Source organism: Spea bombifrons, chromosome 2 (assembly GCF_027358695.1).
Source record: "Spea bombifrons isolate aSpeBom1 chromosome 2, aSpeBom1.2.pri, whole genome shotgun sequence".
In the NCBI taxonomy this organism is placed as follows: domain Eukaryota; kingdom Metazoa; phylum Chordata; class Amphibia; order Anura; family Pelobatidae; genus Spea; species Spea bombifrons.
In genome coordinates, this window is record NC_071088.1 from 135,626,360 (window position 1) to 135,646,249 (window position 19,890).

Genomic DNA, 19,890 nt, shown 5'->3' on the forward strand with positions numbered 1-19,890 from the left:
ACAGTGGGAAGCAGCAACCCCTGCATAAGTCTGCGAGTGAGAGATCTGCAGTGCAGGTAAGAGGGTGGGGGTGGGGTTGTATGTGTGATTGAGGGAATGAATCTGTGAATGAATGAGGATATGAATGAGTGTATGTGTGATAGCATGGATGTGTAAGTGGGGGGGCATGGCACAGTGAGTCCAGGTTGCCCTGGTGGCATTGTCACATTCAGTGGCAGGTTGGTGGGAGGGGCAGCCATCATCAAACCAGGGACAGATCATCCTATTGGGTGATCAGGATCCCCTGTACACCGCTGCTCATTGGGTAAGTCACAAGGGAGATCTTCCCGACCAACCCCCTTTTTTGGTAGAGGACTGTCTTGCCCACATAGTCTCCTTAGCGAGCTGTACCCGCCACCGCCCATCCTTTTGAGCAGAGTGCCAGGAGATGCTGCCATGTTCCAGCTCAGGCGAATGGATGGCAGTTGCCCAGGGACAACACCTCCGTGAGATGGACCTCAGTGAACCATCTTCCTCCATGATAAAGGAACGTAACATTTTTCAGATAAGGGCTTGTGTCAAGGCGTCTGACATCATTCTTCCTGGACACAGAATCTCTTGCGCATCAATGGCTCTGCCTGCGAGGAATTTTCGTGTCAATTCCCTTTGATAGCATTTCATGAAATAACGGGCAAGACTTTTGCCGAAGGGTATTTGCACCTGTTGCACATCATTTGTCCAGGCTACACGGTAGTCTTTAGTTGCGGGTGACATTCTTGGTGCCTCGATGACCTTTTTACCTCTCTTGGTCAATAATGTAAGCTATCTTGTACCGTGTTTCCGGTGATTTATGTATCTTTTTTTACTCTAATTGTAAAAACGATAATGCAAAAAAAGGGTTTTTTTTGCTATTCTAAGTCCTGGAGAATAATCCGTTAAAGGGCAATAGATAAGTAGAACAGCCTCCCAGTAGAAGCGGTAAAAGGCTAATACAGTGAGGGATTTAAACATGCATGGGGTAGGCATCCGGCATCAATGGGTCTTATCTGCTTTCAAATTTCTTTTCTTTTTTTTGTATTATTTTCCAGATTTTTATTACTAATGTTATTTACATTAATGAGGCATAGAGGACACCCGCCAGCAGTTTTTGAACAAAAATAAAATAAAATAATGGATTATAAATGATGTGTAAATTGTGCAGAATTGAAAGCAAATGTATAGAAGAAAAAAAAAAGAACAAAACATCTTGACTTTTGCCCTGTTGTGGCTTTGTATTCGGATGAAGTATTCGTTATTGAAGGGGTTAGTTTGCATAAGAGGTTGCCTGCCGATGTCACGCACAGAGCACGCGGAAATTGTTTCGAAGCCCCGTTTTTGTTCTTGCTCTATACAGTTTATTGCAAATAAACCTCCTATGGAGACATTACAATCTGGATTACCCTGCCTGGGTCCATGTGGATAGAGTATACCATCGGCTGCTTTTCTTACTATGTACCGGGCTTTCTTTTTTTGGGGGGGGATTCTAATTAGTTAGAACCCAAGGAGTTAGTGGCCGTTGGCTGAGAGTGGCCAGTTTTTCCCAGCAATACTGGGTTGGTTCTTACATGTATATTTTATAGTTGTATTTGTCTTGTATCAAGGGGATCTGGACACAATTAACTTTTAAAGATATTTTCCTCCTACTGCTGGGGTGATACAGGGGCGCGTTGTTTGCATCTGGCACGTTCCTTATTCAAGCCCCTCGTTCACGGAGACATTAGATGTCGCGTTGCGCCGTGTTAGGCAAAGAAAGGAAAAATTTGGTAAAGGTGACTTCTTTATTGGATAACTGGGGTATAATAGATTGCAAGCTTTGGAGACCACCTAGGTATCTTCTTAAGGCATATTGTCTACGAGATCTTTGCTGAATTTTAAACATATTTTGTTAAATTTGTTCATTGATGTCCGAAAACATGGAGAAAGCTCAGAATGTTTTTTCCGCTTGTCTCCGCTTCTCCATTTGGGTTCTTCTTTTCTCTTCCGCACTCTTCGGAGCGCTTCTGCTACCTCTTGTCCCCGTGGTGTGCGGGGAGGCTCGTCCCTGTTGCAGAAATACTCTGAAGCAGACAGTGAAGCCCCCACATCGCACTTCGGGGTACTTCTGCAATGGGGTGGAGCCTTCGAGCACCCCAGGTGGACAGCCTCTTATACTGACTCACTAATGGTGGCAACCAAATGGTCCTACTAATTGTCTTTAAAGGTATAGAGTTGGACCGTGTTAGCCATAAATAGAATAAGCCTGAAGAAGAGACCTAGATAGTCTCCAAAGCTTGCAATCCATTATACGTCAGCTAGCCAATATCATCTTCACCAAATTTTCTAATTCTCTTAAAGAAACCCATGACTTATCCGAAGGTTTAGAAGATATTGGGGTACGAACCCCCGAGAGCCCCCAGCTATTAAAATATCCGCCCAAAAGTGAGTTCTCCTTCGGTTTTTAGGTACCCGGTTCCCCAAGGGTTTTAATTTGCCGAGCGCTCACACGGAGATACCGCGTGTCTATCATTCTATATGTGCTTGAAGCTATACGTTATTGATATGCGAGCCCCATGCCCACAGCACACAGCAGCGGTGATGGCGAGAGAACCAATCAGCCTCATAAGAAGGGTATGGCACTTAAAAAAAAAAAAAAAAAAAATGCAGTTTTTTTTTTTGATGCAGACGCTGTGTTTTTTCGGGGAGACTGCATCAAAATTCTTTGCCGTTTGGGGAAGAAAACACAAAAGAGCGAGGAGGGACAGTCGAAAGATTTGGGAGGGTCGTATGGGGAACTAGAAGAATCTTTCTCTTTTTTTTTTTTTTTCTCGAAGCGAAGAAACACTCGGCCGTAGCTAGCAGGTCTCGGAGGATGTCAGTGCACATTGCTAAATGGATTGTGTGTGGATTAGCAGCTTCCACGCAGACCTCCGCACAGAGATAGAGAGCGGTCTCTGAGGCTCTCTGCCTGCATCGTGACATCTCTCGGGTAATCTCGCAGGAGACGGAGAACCGAGCGGCTTCCAATGGAGAACATATTTTTGTGAGTACCTTCCTTTCCTGGTCGGCGGATTGCGTCGGTATATGCCTTTAAATTAGGCTCGAAAGGCGAATCTCCGTCCGAGCCAAACCTACCCCTCTCTGATGTGATTGATCTCCCAAATTTAACCCCCTGGATGCCACAGCTGTAGCCAAAAGGATAAAGACCTTTCTAGTTTTTCTTTTGTTTTTCTTAATATTTCTAACAGCTGACGAGCATCTGTGTTAGCGGTAAAGCCCGTTATGTAATAGTCTTTAATTCTTTCAGCTTGGGGGTGTACATGTACGCTGGCCGTTCGAGAAATAGTGATTATAGATGCTTAGGTTTTAGCTAAATCCGAATCTCAATAAAGATTAATGCTACAAACTAATACATAGGATCTATAGTATATATAGTATATATAGCATATATATATATATATATATATATATATATATATATATATATTATTCTAAACTCGACCAAAAGTATTGAACCAACCAAGTAAGGATAATCAGAGGGCAGTTTGTTAACCGTGCTCTTCTGTCCATTTGGACTACAATTCCCATCATCCTTAATTGGTCGTATTAATGTATGGCACATATATAGTTTTATATTAATCATTTTTGTAAGGTGTGAGTTACCCGGAACTTGCTTGCCTTGAACGGAACCTGCCGCCTATATGTTGAAGGGATGCATCATCCCTTGGCATCCAGAACACATAACGAATTTAATGTCACCTTTTCTTAGCTCTTCCTATGTAATGCGGACCTATGCGCTCCTCCTTTGGGTTCTTAAAGTAGCTCTAGATGTTCTAGATTTCGGTATGTACAGATATAATATACTACAATCTGCCTAGACATTTCATGGTATATAATTATAGTCTATTCTATCTAGATATGTAATGCTTTCTATACAGTGACTCAGTGTTGTTCGGCTATACGGTACTTTTATTTATTTTATTCTGTGCCTTTAGTTTTCCTCTATATTTCTCCTTGACAAAGAACCCCCCTCCGTCATTTTGCCCGTGTGCCCGATAGTTATATGTATAATGCAGAATATTGTACAAGCCTGTGGCAATTAAGGGGTTAACGGTAATGGGTCCCCAGAAATAAGCTCAGGGTTTTTAGCTGTGTAATGTTTAGCATTATAATATATATAATACGATTGATACGTGGTGTATGTACACAAATTGCAAAATGAAGTCATTGGGGCAGCCATTTTGTTTTTCTAGCGGACTGCATATGGGATTGCGGGAGCCGTTATCAGAGTTAGCGACATATATTATCCTTTTTGTGGAGTATGTGGAGCCCGATCACTAAAGGATCTCATGGATCTCCAGGTTTCTACCTCATTACTAGAAACAATATCTCAGAAAATGCCTCACGGGAGGTCTGTAAAAAATCAAGATGGCTACTTACCGTATTGTCAAATTTAGGTATATATTTAGCCTTCAGTTTATAATATTTCGACTCTGAATTCCCTTCTAAGGTATTTTATCTAGTTTACTGATCAGGATTATGATGCGACCCTTGGTTTGTAGGCCTTATAATAAATGAATCATACGGTTTATTAGATCTCTTCAGATGAGGCTTGCCAGTAAAATAAACTTTGCATCCAGGCTCCGGTGTATTACATTTCACAGCCGTAATTTCATTTATTAGCGTTCCATAAATGTTATTAAAATCCGTGACGGACAAGTTGCTTGATAATAATAAAAATTACAAAACAAATTTAAGACTCTGACCAAAAACGAAAGGCCGCTTCATAGAATGTCCTACGGTGCGTCCCGCGCTTGGGAGCAGCTCAAGTTTTAGCTCTCTTGTGCCATTAGCGGAAAACGTCTGATTTTGCCCCAATATGAGGCAAATTTCCTCTGCATGAGAGAACCAACAACCCCAGATGTACGTTGTGGCCTTCGTGGGCCTTGTCAGTGGGGTCCGGTTGGTATCCCTCTAAGCATAAGAGAGCAAAGAGGTCCACATCTTAACTCGCCTTTACACTCGGAGAGATCCCCGAAGGATGAAATACCACAGAAATTTCAAATTGGCCATAAGTTGCTTTTATTTTCTGTTGTGTAAGTTGTCTCCATTGCTGTAGAGCAGAGCCGGTCGCCGACCATACAGGTGCCTGTAGAGACCAAGTTTCGTTGGCTTACAAAAATCCGCTTGGGCGTTTACTGTGAAAAAAATGTAATTAAGTATAGGAAGGTTTGATTAAATATTGTAACAATAGGATAAAAAAAAGTTTGTCTCTTTAAGGACGCGAGAAATCATCTCATCTGAGTTTCTGGTTTCAGAGTAATTAAACCATACGAACATGCCCTATTTTTTTTTCTCCTAATGTGTAATAAAGCCGTTAAAAGCAATTGAAAGTTGTATTATGATGCTGTCCGTGGAGACGTTTGAATACTAGAGGGCGATTTCTGCAGAAATCAATGTTTTATTTGGATCGGAAAGGTTTAGGGAAGCGAATGAAAAAAGAGGATGTGACAGATGGATAAATGAAGAGAGGATTCCCAAAACCAATGGCTGAATGTACTAATTTATGAGTTGTAGCCAAATGAAAATGTTCATCTTCCCAGTTATAGCAAGCAGATTAAAGAATCGCTGTGTACCTTCTAGTTGGACGGAACTCGCTGAGGTCTCTGGAATCCTCCAAAAGTTGGAGTTTGTGGGTGATTTTGCTTGAGAGTTATGGTTTCAATTTATCAAGCTGTTCGGGCATTATGAATGGCCAAACCCAATGAGATTCTGCTGTAGCCGGGGGTGAGCTGCCTTTTAGTGAGTTGCCCCCCCCCATATTACCTATGCACTGCACAGGGCAGCTCAGCAGGAGAAGCTCAATGGGTTGACAATAATACACAATGAACGCAGGGATATAATCTCCAGCTCACTATAAGGAAAACAATAATGTTTCTTGAGGTAACAGGTTCCTGAACAGACCACTGATATATTTGAAATAATTAGGTTTGTCTAAAGAGTTGGTCTTTGGGTAGACTAAGGTACTCCTTTCTTCTTTTCCATGTGCCGAACAACACTGCCACCATAGGCAAATCATGACTTCTTTCTCCTGTATGTTCTTCCTTAGAAGGAAGGAACTTCATGGAGTATAGAACTTACCAATAAAGTTGGTATGTTATTTTGAAAGTCTTTAGGTGGACCAAAACAGAAACTATCAGGACCTTAGCGGTACCCTCTTCATCGGAATAAGTCTGAAGGTGGGGACAGTTGAAGGTTTGAAAAGCCAGATCCAGGCATGGAGCGCCGTAACCCCCTTCCACATTTAGTGAGCTTCCATGGACGTGGGAACATGCAAATTCTCCAAAGCGCAATTACACATATCCGTGTGCGGTGAAGTCCGCCAGGGACAGCAGTGTACACCAGATGACATTGTTGGATGCTGCCCTAGTTCCCATATTTTGGCAGATTCCCGGACGCCTCCTAGCTGGGACATTGACAACAGAGAATTCTGGGGAAGTAACTATTTCCAGATTAATATGTTTTGTTTAAGACTGAGTTTAGTTTCTTGTTGCATATTAAAAAAAAAAACTTAACACGCTGACATATATTAGAAAATGAAATCCCAATGTTATATCTATAAGTGTCAGAAATACATTGTATCGTAAAACAGAAGAAAGCGGAGCATGGTGTTTACAGATTAAATTAGAACCCCTTCTTTATGCGTATATCATAGGAGCAGCCATGCTAATTTACTGTTCTCTGGATTTATATTACCCCCCCCCCTCGGTTAAGTTATTCTTACCCTTTTCTTAAATTCTCCTCCCTTTTGGTGAAAAGGTTTAATAAATGTGTAGTGAATCATTTTACTGATACATTTTTAATGTGAAAGTTCTATTTTTAATGCAGAAAAGGCAGAATTTAAGAAGGAGGGTTGATTTTTATGTATAAAAAAGTAATTTTTTTGTTTTCGTTAATCATGTAAAAATTGGGATAAGATTTTTTTTTGACTATTCAGTAGAGTGACCAGATGGATCTTTCAACCAGCGAATGTTCTAGAAAATGTTATTTCAGACTCCATTAAAATAAAGTGCTGCCACACGCAGTATCGATACACTTTGTATCACTTGTTAGACAAATGACTCGGAAGGTGCGGCCGGTGGAAGGTGGATTATGGATCCAGACATGGAGTCTCTTAACCCCCCATCTGGTTGAGCGGTAACCTTTAATTTTGATGTCTGCGTGGTATATCGCTTGCAAGATATAAACAGGTGGGAGACTCACCGTTGAGTCGATACCGATAACACCTTCTGCACACAGACGTGCCTCAGCTTCAGAAATGATTATTACCCAAGATGTGTGAATGCGGAGCTTAGGAAAAGAAAAAATAAATCCCTATCTCCAGAATAAAAAAACATAATGTGATATGTACTGGATGTTTCGTGACATTTACTCCCTCTTTGTGAACATTAAGTACAGTTTGGTGTATAGTGATAAAGCGCAGAAGTTATGGATTCCTGAAACATAATATGGGGAGTTTCCATATTAGTTGATCATGTGATATTCTGGTACCGCCCACTACTCACAAACCCACAGTGCTCTGTGCTTTACGGCAGAACGACGTGAACCCATTCCCCATACACACTTATTAGTCACGATCCCACTGTGCAATTAGATTCTTTATCAGATGGATTCCCGATGAGTAGAGAGGTATCTTGGCTGAGTGCTGACCCATGCCAGCCCCCCAGCTGCCCCCTACCAGTCCCCCAGCTGCCCCCTACCAGTTACCTCCACGGCCACTGTCCTCTATGGCGAGGACCTGGATATGACATCATATTCTGGGGGGAAAAAAGGAAACAACTATTGCAAGCCATTGGAAAAAGATATTGGAGGGAAGGCTTGTGGGAATCTTTGGGGTAATAACCAAATTTTTAGTACGGACTGAAATCCCTGGAAAGAAATTACTAGGGAAGTGGTAAAAATCAGATAAAACACATGAAGACATTACGACTAAATATAACTTCCAGAGTGTATGGGTCAAACTTCTACTGAGACATTGCGGAATGTTTTCATTTGCGAATCGCATGCAGAACCTCGGACCTCTCTGGTCTCGCATTAAATTCATCTAATTAGATTAGCACTGATAAGAAGATTAGGTTTGGGAGAGTTTAGCAGAATAAATATGTAAGAGGCTTTGGCCAAGGAAATGGAAACCAGATTGTAGAGTAATAAATTCATAGCTGCCCCAGCTGGCGTCTTTGTTCATGTTATGATTTTCGAGAGATGTGGTAGTCATCCAGAGTCAGCCTTCGGGATTTGGAACAAGTTGTTTCGAACATAAATAACATTCTAGCCTCTATTGGCTGATAATGAAAATATTTCTCTGGATAATAGAAGTTCTTTGGCTTGCGGGGAGCCGGGTGGCTTGTTTTCTCATAGAGCGCGAGTTAACCTGAGGTCAGCCATGACATCTAAATAAACACAAGATACATAATGGCTGAACTGAAATTAAAGTTGACCTTCAAGTGACGTATGTGCTAATATCTGTTGGCTATGTTCACAAAGACGCATATAATATCGTACTTACTAAAATAATGAAATTTCAAAATCTAAGCCGGTGCGGGGGTGACACCGTGAGTTACGGCACTGGGTGATACCATCAGTGGGTCAATGTTGGTGATACCATGAGTTACGGCACTGGGTGATACCATCAGTGGGTCAATGGGGGTGACACCATGAGTTACAGCACTGGGTGACACCATCAGTGGGTCAATGGGGGTGACACCATGAGTTACGGCACTGGGTGACACCATCAGTGGGTCAATGGGGGTGACACCATGAGTTACGGCACTGGGTGACACCATCAGTGGGTCAATGAGGGTGATGCCATGAGTTACGGCACTGGGTGAAACCAACCCTAGTGACCTCACTGCTAACCCTGACCCTTTGTACCCGTAATATAAATGGCCATTCCTTCTTTAGTATATGGGCAAAATTCTGCTTCATTGATCATTGTCTGGTCTTGGGTAGTACTGATGCCTGTGAGGGACACGTTTGTTCAGAATTATTCTGTATACTGTCTATTACTGTATGGATGAGAACAGTTCTAGGTCACTCCGTTGGTAGGCAGCAACGTATTCTGGCCAAGATGACAAGTCCAGTGGGGTGGTAGCCCCCTGCCACAAAATTGAGGGACAGTTCGAAGGCCTCCGATCTCCCCAACTGGCCCATTTACAGTACGGAGGCTGTACCGAGCTGGCACAGCCTCTATAGCAGTGGTTCTTAACCTGGGTTCGATTGAACACCAGGGGTTCGGTGAGTCAGTCTTGTGGGTTCGGCGGAGGTCAAGACACACACCCGACAATGACATGAGAGTGGCACTTGCCAAGGTAAAGCCGCGCATTTCTGAACTGGTCTCTGAAAGGCAACAGCAGAAGTTGCACTGATTTGCAGTAAATATTCATTATTATGGTTTTGTTTTTGTGTGAAAATCATGTTTTAATATTTTAATGGTTTTGTTCTTTGTTCTTAATGGTTTTGTTCTTTAATGGTTTTGTTCATTTTGTGCACCTATGTATAAAAATATACATATGTATAAATATATACCTAAATATATACCTATGTTTTGAATTTGAATAAATCAGATTTTATTTTTCAAATTAAGAAGGGTTCAGTGAATGCGCATATGAAACTGGTGGGGGTCAGTACCTCCAACAAGGTTAAGAACCACTGCTCTATAGACTGCTTTAAAAGGTCAAAAGAGTGCCACAATATGACATCATAGCCCTCTCTCCGCATCAAGGAAAGCAGCTGTGGATGGGGCGGCTGGGGGGCACTGTCCAAGTTATTAAATACTCATAATAGGTAGGGGGAGACAACCCCTCTGCTATAAAACTGGGGTAAATCGCCCTTATAGTATGTCGTACCTGGAACCGGAGGGCATGAGCTGGGATATGATGTCAATATACCATGGCTGGGGGTGTTGATATGAGTTAGGCTTGCATGGTGAGAAGGCAATATGATGAAAGCCCAAGCCTGCTATGATGTAACTTCAGATCATGTTTAAATAGAAGAAATGATGTAATTACTGTAGGTTGAGTAATTTCTTTATCACAGTACTGTGATCGGTATGAACGATGATCGTAACGCCATCATATTTATAATTTTGCCCCGTAATCACATAACCTTCTGTACTTTTGGTTTTAAGAAGAACATAAGATAAGAAATGACAAATTGTATTTAATTCATCCGACAACATGCAGGAAGAGTGTAGAATCTGGCCAAATATTTATTAACGGTCAACATTGGGAAATTAATCAGATTATAGGATACAATTGATCTGTTGATCCAGCAATATGTCATCTTAATTCACTTAATTAAAAATAGAGGAAGGTAATATGAGTTTAATTTTGCCCAGCCAGATAATTACTCTGTGGATGCATTTAATCTTGTATTTTGTTGAATTGCGTATTCTTAACTCTGCCATGAGTTATCTGGTATAAATGTAAAGATATTATTATCATGTCACCAGAAAATAACGGGAAAAAACTTTAGTTTGCTTTTATTTAACGGCTTGAGTGCCTTTATACGTGTAATCGCCATGACGACCGGGATTTGTTGAGCCCTTTTTTTTTTTTTTTTTTAGATATAACCGTTTCCATCCTATGTCCCTTGGACACTCACTCGTTGGTCCCCAAGTCCCTGTGTTTGCTGGGTATCCCCCCATTTGCCCCTTTCCCCACCCTCAGCTTCTTGGCATGTAGGTCGTCTCTTGCTACCTGTGCCCACCGCCATTCTGCTCCTGGCGACGGTTCATGGAGGGGCAGCGCATGCACAAAAAACACTGCTATTGATGTTAATGGTAGCGCTTTTCCTGCCACTGATTGGCTCCTTTAAGCAGCCAATCAGTGGCCAAAAACAGGACCACGGCGGGGTTCTTGCGATGCATAATCCTAATGGTAACTTCCTTACTCACTTACAGAAATAGCTATGATTTGGTCAAAATTTGCCATTAAATGTCTTAGCAAGACCCTGCCCTCTAGCCCCGCCCCTGACCACACCCCCTTTATCATTTTAAAATTCCAAGAGCGATGCCCCAGTGATTATTCCTCCCCGTTGTGCTCTGAGCGCCGGTATTAACGTTCTCTTTTCCCGTTCTTTTGGCAGGATCTTATGATGTGATGCATGATTGTTTACTTTTCATTTGTTTAACTACGACATCATTCATTAGACAATCCCAGGATATTTCCAAACCTGTTTCGCGCGCTAAGAAAATATTTGTACTAATTGTATAATATTTACCAAAGCCACGCAAACACGCGGACTGATTAGCCGCCAATAAAACATAAACATACAAAATAAACAACGCGCTTTTTTTTTTTTTTTTAAAGGGACAAACGGCATTTGTCAGTCTGGGAATAAATAGGCGGCCCTGGCCCTTTAAGGACAGCGGCTGCCAGGTGACATATGCGTGACCGCCGGCTGCACACGCATGCGCGGTGCTTAAAGGCATATTTTTGAATATTTTAGTTTTTGCGCTCATAATTTTGATAAATTCCATTACATTTATTTTGGAACCGTCTCAAAAAATAATAATAATAAAAAAAAAAATAAAATTATTAATTTAAACCAGTATTTTCCTTTTAAAGTAAAATGTATTTTCTGTGATTATTAGCGCTTTTGAAGCGCGGCACTTTAATCACGTCCCCGCTGGGAGATAGCTTTCTCATCCCGTCCCCTGCGCATGGAGAAGTATTTCAGGATGATTAGATCCGATTGATTTATTGATTTCTCATCAATCACCTTCTTCTCGCCTCACTCAAATAAATGGACTTGATGTTGTTAAAGTGACAGTAACATTTAGAAAGCTTTTGCTGTTAATTTTTTGACTTTTCTTATTTCACGATGATGCCAATCAAACTGGCAGCCGGGGTCGGATTTGTACGGGGTACTAATCCACCCCTTTCTCTCTTAAAAATTCTACTCTATACCCTAAAAATCTAAGCTAGTTTCAGTCAGTTATATTTTATGCTTGTATATACTCTAAAAAAAAAAAAAAAAAAAACATCATAAACAAAATAAAGAAAAATAAAATAAAAAAATTATAATAAAAAGAAAAGAAAAAAATATATAAATATAAGAAATATATTAATAATGTGTATAAGAATCATAATAATATATCAAGCATAAAATACATAAAATATAATATTTCACAAGGCAGGTAGCCATGGCCACTGAAGTTATACTGGCTCCAACATTCAGCATAGATTTCTCCCGTCCTAATAGCAATAATAATAATAATAATAATAATATTACTCTTTGTTATTTATGGTATGAAATCAAGGATAGCCATGAATCGCTATTTGAGAAGGTCATGGTAAATGTATGCGGGTGACTCTGGAATGATAGGGTTAAATAGGCTCAGCGGCTGGTATTGTGTGGTTGCCGGGCAACCAATGTTACAATGTTAACTGTTCTCCCTATTTCCAAGGGCGTGATACAAGCACAAGGTGGCTGTTAAAGGGACGCTGCCGCCATCATATGCACTTTAAAGAGACAGTTTAATGTCCCCGGCAGACGAATTCTGTGAGTAACCCTTTCCCCAAAATGAAAAAATAAAAGGCTTACCTGAGCTAGAAGCTGCAGCCCTGCTGCTGCTAAAAATGCCCTCGTTTTTTGCAGTCTGTCAATTCTTGCTACTGATTGGCTGCTTGAAATCAATGGGAGCGCTTGCCGTGCATGTTGGCCTGAACCATGACCATTTAAAGGGACCACGCACCCGTCGCATGCATTAAAGTGCGTATGATGGCTGGAGCGCCCCTTTAAAGTGTCTCCTTAAATCTTAGCTTTATTTCATCTATATGCAGATCTCTAGGCGTTTGGTCTGTTTGGTCGCATAGTTATATCCCCGGCGCTGGATCGCGGGAGATTTCCAGAGGATCACTGCCAGTGATTGGATGATTTGAAATTAGGGAGGTGCACTACATGATTGGACAAAAGGTACGTTGCCCCCCGTTAAAAGATGAATATTAAAGTACAATATGCCTTCATCGTTGGTAAGGCTGATTGGAACAGTCCCTTTAATCGACATAGACTTGGACACATATACCACCAGTAAGCGTTATGTTCTCTAAAAGGGGTGGGGCTAATGCCAGAAAGCCTCATCATGATTGGCTGTTGTTTTACCTGCCTTATTAAATGTAATTTGCGGTAGCCCCGGCTTTCCATTCATTATAGCAGCATATTCGGGTTCAATGGTCTCTCGTAAGAGTGAAATGAATAAAGTAAGTGGATAAAATAAAAAATAATAAAATAAAAGGAATCACCGTATAAAAATAATTATTTTTTGATTCCACATTTAAAAGCCGTTGACAGCAATCACCATGCGCTGTATATACTATGTAATAACACTACCTAAATGGTTAAATAAATCACAGTATAGTAATCCTGGATGATTCACGCTCATTCACCTCATTGTATGATGCGGACAATTATCCTACAGTCAATGGAGCGCAAACCATGGGGTGCGTGACGTAAATTCACCAATAAACGTGGCAAATATAAAAAAGAAAAAACATCGAGGAGGGAGAGAACTCGATGGAGGCTTCGAAGATAGATTTAGAGGTCGATGTGATTACATCATTTGTGCAGAGAATCTAAGTTCAAAAGTTAATGTTTTCGCAAATTTTATAGAAAAATACCATTTTAATGCAGTAAAATTAATATCACCCCCACCCCCCCGTGCGCAGACTACGACACTACATCCCAAATTCTAATGGGGAAGCGGGTGGTGGCAAAAAGAGCAGGAAACTTGTGCCGTCGACAGGCTGGGATGCCGGAGGGAGGCGCTTGGGAGGTAAGCACTACTGCGCAATACTCTGCACGTGCGCAATACTCTGCACGTGCGCAGTATGCCTTCCCAGACACCGGGGAATGGAATCAGGGCGTTGGATTTGCGGATTCCTGAGTTCCGCTGAGCTCTACATCTGTCCTGAAAAAGCTCCTGTGTTCCCTGCTTTTTGGCAGAGTGCATACCTCTCAAGTGTCCTCTTTTACCCTAGGCAGTCCCGATTTTCAGGCACTGTCCCATTGTTTTTGTGGACAGTGGGGTTCAGGGGCCACACTCCCGACATATCCCTCTTTGGACACCTGAGATGTTGATAGGAGTCCGAATCGAGCATTGAGCTTACGAGGCTGCCGACAGTCCCAATAAACGGGACATTTTTGGAACATCAGGGACATGAGCCCAGTTATCGGGACTGTCCTGGGGAATGTGGGCAGCTATGAATGGAATACACTCCAGAAAACCTGACTCTCCCCCATTTAGCATACCGAGCGCATATTAGCCCATCTAGTAGCCTAGCGTGCGGGGGCTCGGACAGGGAACAGTGAATACATCTCCCAACCTCTGGCCGTGGTTCCTGGAACGATGTCTGATTTACGGCTCGTACGTCTCATTGCACTCCTCTACGAAAGTCAAACAACACTTATAGAAAAAGAAAGCTTTAAAACAGCGGCATGCCGCATGCTTCCTGGATATTCCCAAATTATTTTCTCCGGTCCCTATCTTTGGGGCCAAAGAAGCCTAGAATGTTTTTGTTGGGGGGTAAGAGTGTATCACAGTGTTCTATCTACAGCCTTATAAGCAACAATGATGTGTATAGAAACTGCAGAGAAAGGGTTAAATAATGAAAATGTGTAAATACTAGAGAACTTTTATTTTTTTACCTCGAAATGCGTCGGCACAACAATAGTAGAACAGATTGGAGATTGTAATGCATGGCCACGCAGAGGGTGGCAGAGGGTGGCAGGCGGTGGCTTTCAGTCCAGTAGATTATGGCGGTCATTAGCCTCTGACACCCATCTCAGAAATAATCCTAATCCAATTTAAAAAAGACAAACGCCTGGCATCAAAAGACCAGAGGTAAAGATAATCAGATACGTCAGCCACGTTCCAAACGGACAGGCCATCAAAGAGAACTACCGTATTTCTCCATGTATAAGACGCACCTTTTTTCGAAAAACGTAGGGTCTAAAAACTGGGTGCGTTTTATACAGTGGTTGTAGATTGCAGTTACTACGGTGCTTCCCAGTAACTCCCTGCAGTCACACTGCAGATTGACCACGCCCCTTTCTGACTCACTGCCGATTGGCCCCACCCCTTTGCTTAATATTAAATTAATATTTGGGCTGCTGAAAGTTAGTAGGTGGGGGTTAATTTAGGGGCAGTTGTTGATGGGGTGTTTAGGGTTAATTTAGGGGCAGTTGTGGTTGATTGGGTGTTTAGGGTTAATTTAGGGGCAGTTATGGTTGATGGGGCCTTAAGGGTTAATTTAGGGGCAGTTATGGTTGATGGGGACTTTAGGGTTAATTTAGGGGCAGTTATGGTTGATGGGGTCTTTAGGGTTAATTTAGGGGCAGTTATGGTTGATGGGGTCTTTAGGGTTAATTTAGGGGCAGTTAATGGATGGGAGTGGTGAGGATAAATATGAATTTTATGATAATACATTTTCTTTTCAAATTCCGGGCCCCATGGGAGCGTCTTATACATGGGGAAATACGACGGTACCCCTGGGAAATATATAACGGAATAGAGACTGCTGAGGCTTCTAGGGTCTGAAATAAAATATTAACGCTTGCTTAGATTTACCGAACATTAGGAAGAATCTTTCTAGGTTTCTGTTCTAGTCATGGTTTCCAGAATAAAAATGATCAGGGATCTTAATACGTCCGGCCTGGAGGAGAGGAGAGAAGAGAAGGGAGATGTCATTGAAACCTTTTAACCCTTAAATTGATTTAATAAAGTACAGGAGGGAAGTTTATGTCAGAGGAGGAGAAATGTGAGAACAAGAGACCGGAATCTAAAACCAGAGGATCAGGGGTTTAGCAGAAATGTAAGGTTTTACTTTACTGAGAATGGTAGATTAGTGGAACAGCCTCCCGTAAGAAGTGGTAGAGGGAGTGGGATAGCATATGACTCTTGAATCTAAAATAAATATCGTAAAATAAAATCTTTAACCGGTAAACTTGTAAAGTGACAGTGAGCTAAAAATTCACTAATCAGGGATCGGAAAATAATCCGTTGTATAATAAAAATGTAAAAATAATAACTTTTTATAATAAATAATAATAAATAATATTTTTTTTATGAATTTGTTTTTATTTTATGACCTGGATGACCCCTTCCTCTCTCTGAATGTCTACTGATGAAGTTTTTTTTTATTTATTTTTTTTTAATTATTATTATTTTTGGCTATTTTAATCCTGGAGCTCTATAGGATCACAGGGAGCAAAGACACGCGCGTTAACCCCTTCAATGCCGCAGCACAGCATTGACAGGGTTTAACATTTTCGGGACTCTTGAAAGAAAAAAAAAGGGATACATCGTGCTATCGTGTTATAGTAGTTATTTACTTTAAAACAATTACACTGATTGAACTGAATTAAAAATGTACGATTGGTAGGTTTAGTGCGTTGTTGATATGTAACGAGCTTCCCTTGCACCGTTGCTTTTTAAGGTCAGGGCAGGATGCAGGCGACTCTGTGTTTGTGGATTGGCATCATATCGGGACTGTTCTTCAAACTGTAAAGATTTCACGCAGCTACATCTTATATAAAAAAAATCATTATTTATAAATGAGCGCATTGATCGTTCTCTGCTCCCAGGGATAGAATAAATTGTGTGACGTAATGGATTCCCAAGAAGACGATCTGCTTAACAGCGTTATATGGGAACGTTGATCCCCGCACTCCTTTTTAATCGCCGGAGTTTGATTTGATTCATAGATTTGGGCTTCGTTTCTTATTCCTGTGCTGCTGGTGTAAAAGTTTTCAATATACTCAGCCTTTAAACTTTACTTGGGCCTAACGAAGAATGAATGGGTTAACTGAGTAATGAAGCAATGAAGATTGAGAAATCTTCATTAACGCTACGCTGCTCTATTACAGTGATTTATGAAGAGACATTGCGGGGCAAAGTTCTCATTGTGGAGTAGTCACCATGGAAACCATGGAAACTTGCTGATTCGGCCAAACGTAGCATTTTTCCGGATGTTTTTTTTTATAAATACGGTATATTATGACCTTTTGTCCTGCTAAAGATGGAATATTTTAGATCTTAGAGGTTTGTCTGTTCTCCGCTTCCCAGATTTCCTTAATCTACTTTTTTTTAAAGAATTTGAGAGTATTGAGCAACAATTGAGCTTTTTGTTAATAATGCAGTCAGAGATTTTTAGTTCAGAGCCAGCATTATCCGATCAATCTTCTGTCCTGAAAGTTATCGCCATCCTCCACTCTCGTCCAGCCATCAACAATCAGGAACGTAACAATATGGGAGGGATAACCTGAATGGGGAGGAAAAAATCATGAAGTTAAGAATATATGTAAGGTTAGTCCCTTAACAGGGACTATTGTCAAGTCGGACAGGTGCTATGTAAACCATTTCGGATGGCCCAGGATCACATAACCTCGCACTACGTGACCCTGCTGTCTTTCCTGTCTCCCTGGGCGACCGGTCCCTTGCAAAATGGTCAAACCGGTCCTTTGTGAACAATTTTGGACCGGCCAAAAAAAGTTACGTGACCCTGAGTCATCAAAAACTAACTGTATGAGTGTTTGTTCGTCAGCATGTATATGTGTGTGAGCATGAATGTGTGTAAGTGTGTGTGAGAGAGTGTGTGTTAGCATGAGTGTGTAAGTGTGTGTGAGTGTGTGTTAGCATGAGTGTGATGGTGTGCTGAGTAGACGTACATGCATGTTAGCGTAGGTTTGTGTAAGCGTGTTCCGGTGCATGTGTGTGTGGGGGGGGGGGCAATGGGCTTTACTTGCCCGGGGGGCAGAAGGTGCCAGTCCTCCCCTGATCCGAATGCACAAATATTGCTTAATGTAATGAATTAGTGTATAGAACTATACAACTCTTACAATTCCACATGCCTTGTGTCTTCATTTTCAAAACATCAAACCTTAACCCCTTAAGGACAATGGGCGGTCCCTAAACCCATTGAAGACAATGCATTTTGAGCCAGTACATGTACGGGCTTTGTCATTAAGGGGTTAAACTTCATATTGCTCCAAATCTGCGAGTTTCTTGGTATTATTTTGTCTTTTCTGCCTTCTTTTCTATAATTAGTAGATGTTTTAGATGTTTTCCGAGATCAGCTCAGCTTCTAAAACTCTCTAATACTTCAAACTTCAAGGGCTCTGCCTCTGATGAGCAATCCAGTCCGCAGCTCTAATCTTAAATCACATCGCCTGGAGAGGACATGACGAGGAGCCGGGGGCCGGAGACGCTCCTACCAACTCCTCACTGGAATATAAATTCTTAATCCATATTCCTTTTAGGTGGATCAAAAGCCCCCCGAAATGTTCTGTGCACCAGAAGGCAGCGGCTTAGCGGGCTCCCCGTCATATATCCCAGACTTAGTGAACAAGCGCGAGGGATTTATTGCTAGAATTAAATTGCTTTATTCTATATTTCTATATTTATGTCTTTTATGTTATGTCTTGTACAGCGCTGTGGAATATGATGGTGTTATATCATTAAATAATATATATATATATATATATATACCATCATCTCCCTTCAACACAAGTTGTATTGTGAGTATTCCCTTTTTTTTATCATTAGGTAATGTTATTTTATTCTTGCTAATGTTAGTTAATATCTGTAAAATATCTATAATAATAACCATAAAAAATATGTAATAATTAATTATTAAATATTGCATAGACGCACCGAAATGCGGAGTGCAAAAATGTTACTGTAACAAAAGAAATTGGGAAGACCTGGGGCCGAATTCTACTTTTTACAATCTGTTAATAAATGAAAATATTATTATTAATATTAATAATAATAATAATAAAATCATTGTGTTTATAGATTAAACAAAGTGTTTATGTGTATATGTAAATGTATATGTGTAGGAGACACCCCTGATTATTCTGCCCTATTGCACTATATTAATTCATATGATACTAAGAGGTCCCTTTAAATTTCCGTGGTGCCCCCCGTTCAGATGCAGAATCCCCCCATATGCACTTGTCTTTTTGCCTGCCCCTCCCAGCTACTTTCCATGTAGGATATACTTCCTGACGGTGCTTTCCTGACACTGATTGGTTACTTCAAATAGCCAGTCAAGTTCCAAGAATGGTCCGACCAAGGAGGAGGAGGGCGGCTGAAGCTCTGTAGCTGCAGCTTCTACCTTAAGTGTTATATTTATTTCCCCCTTTTTGTAAAGAATGCCTATTAAAGCGTTCATAAACTACTTTTAATATGTCAGAGACACTAAACTGTCCCATTTACTGCTTTCACACTACTTGATAATGGCTTTACAGTGTAATTGCCTGGCTGCAGATAAATGGAACAGCCTCCCAGCAGAGGTGGTAGAGGGTAATACAGTGAGGGGATTTAAACATGCATGGGATAGGCCTACGGCTCCTGAATCTAAGACTGATGAAGGTTTGAGTCAGCAGGAGAAACGGGCGACTAGACGGGGGCCGAATGGAGCCGATCTGCCGACAGGTTCCATGTTTCTATGCTGACGGCGTTATATATGGCACCGTGTATTCATTCACTGCTAGCATTTGTACTGCGGGTGTCTGTATGATAGAAATACAGCGGCGGATACTTCCGTAAAGAGGATCACGTGGTTAATGGTTTATGTGAGCTGATTACATTTGTTTGGGAGAAGCGGACGCGCCCGCGCTGTTTATCACTCTGACAACTTATTGTAAACAACATTATTCATCGGCGTGCAGCGGTGCTTTAGTACCCGGGATCCAGTTAATGAGTTTTAAGGACACGGATATTAGAAACTGGTTTGTGTGCTTGGCTAACGTCCTGCCACTTTCTTTATTATTGGTATCAAATTAAAAAAAATTAAAAATGTTTTTTTTTAAACAGTTGTAGTCCCCCCCCAT

The 19,890-nt window shown here is 41.2% G+C and overlaps 1 protein-coding gene across 3 annotated transcripts in view; it reads left to right on the forward strand.

Annotated features, from left to right (window-relative positions):
• The window catches only part of LOC128474309 (beta-arrestin-1), an 89,638-nt gene that overhangs the window by 28,205 nt on the left and 41,543 nt on the right, over positions 1 to 19,890 (forward strand). The window contains exon 1 of one of the 3 annotated variants that reach the window (XM_053456617.1): positions 2,911 to 3,037. The exons of the other annotated variants lie outside the window; for them this stretch is intronic. Within the exon in view, the coding sequence (XP_053312592.1) occupies positions 3,021 to 3,037 (17 nt within the window). The 5' untranslated portion in view covers positions 2,911 to 3,020. Of the gene's footprint in view, positions 1 to 2,910; positions 3,038 to 19,890 lie in introns of those variants that run through there. 3 annotated transcript variants of the gene reach the window in all.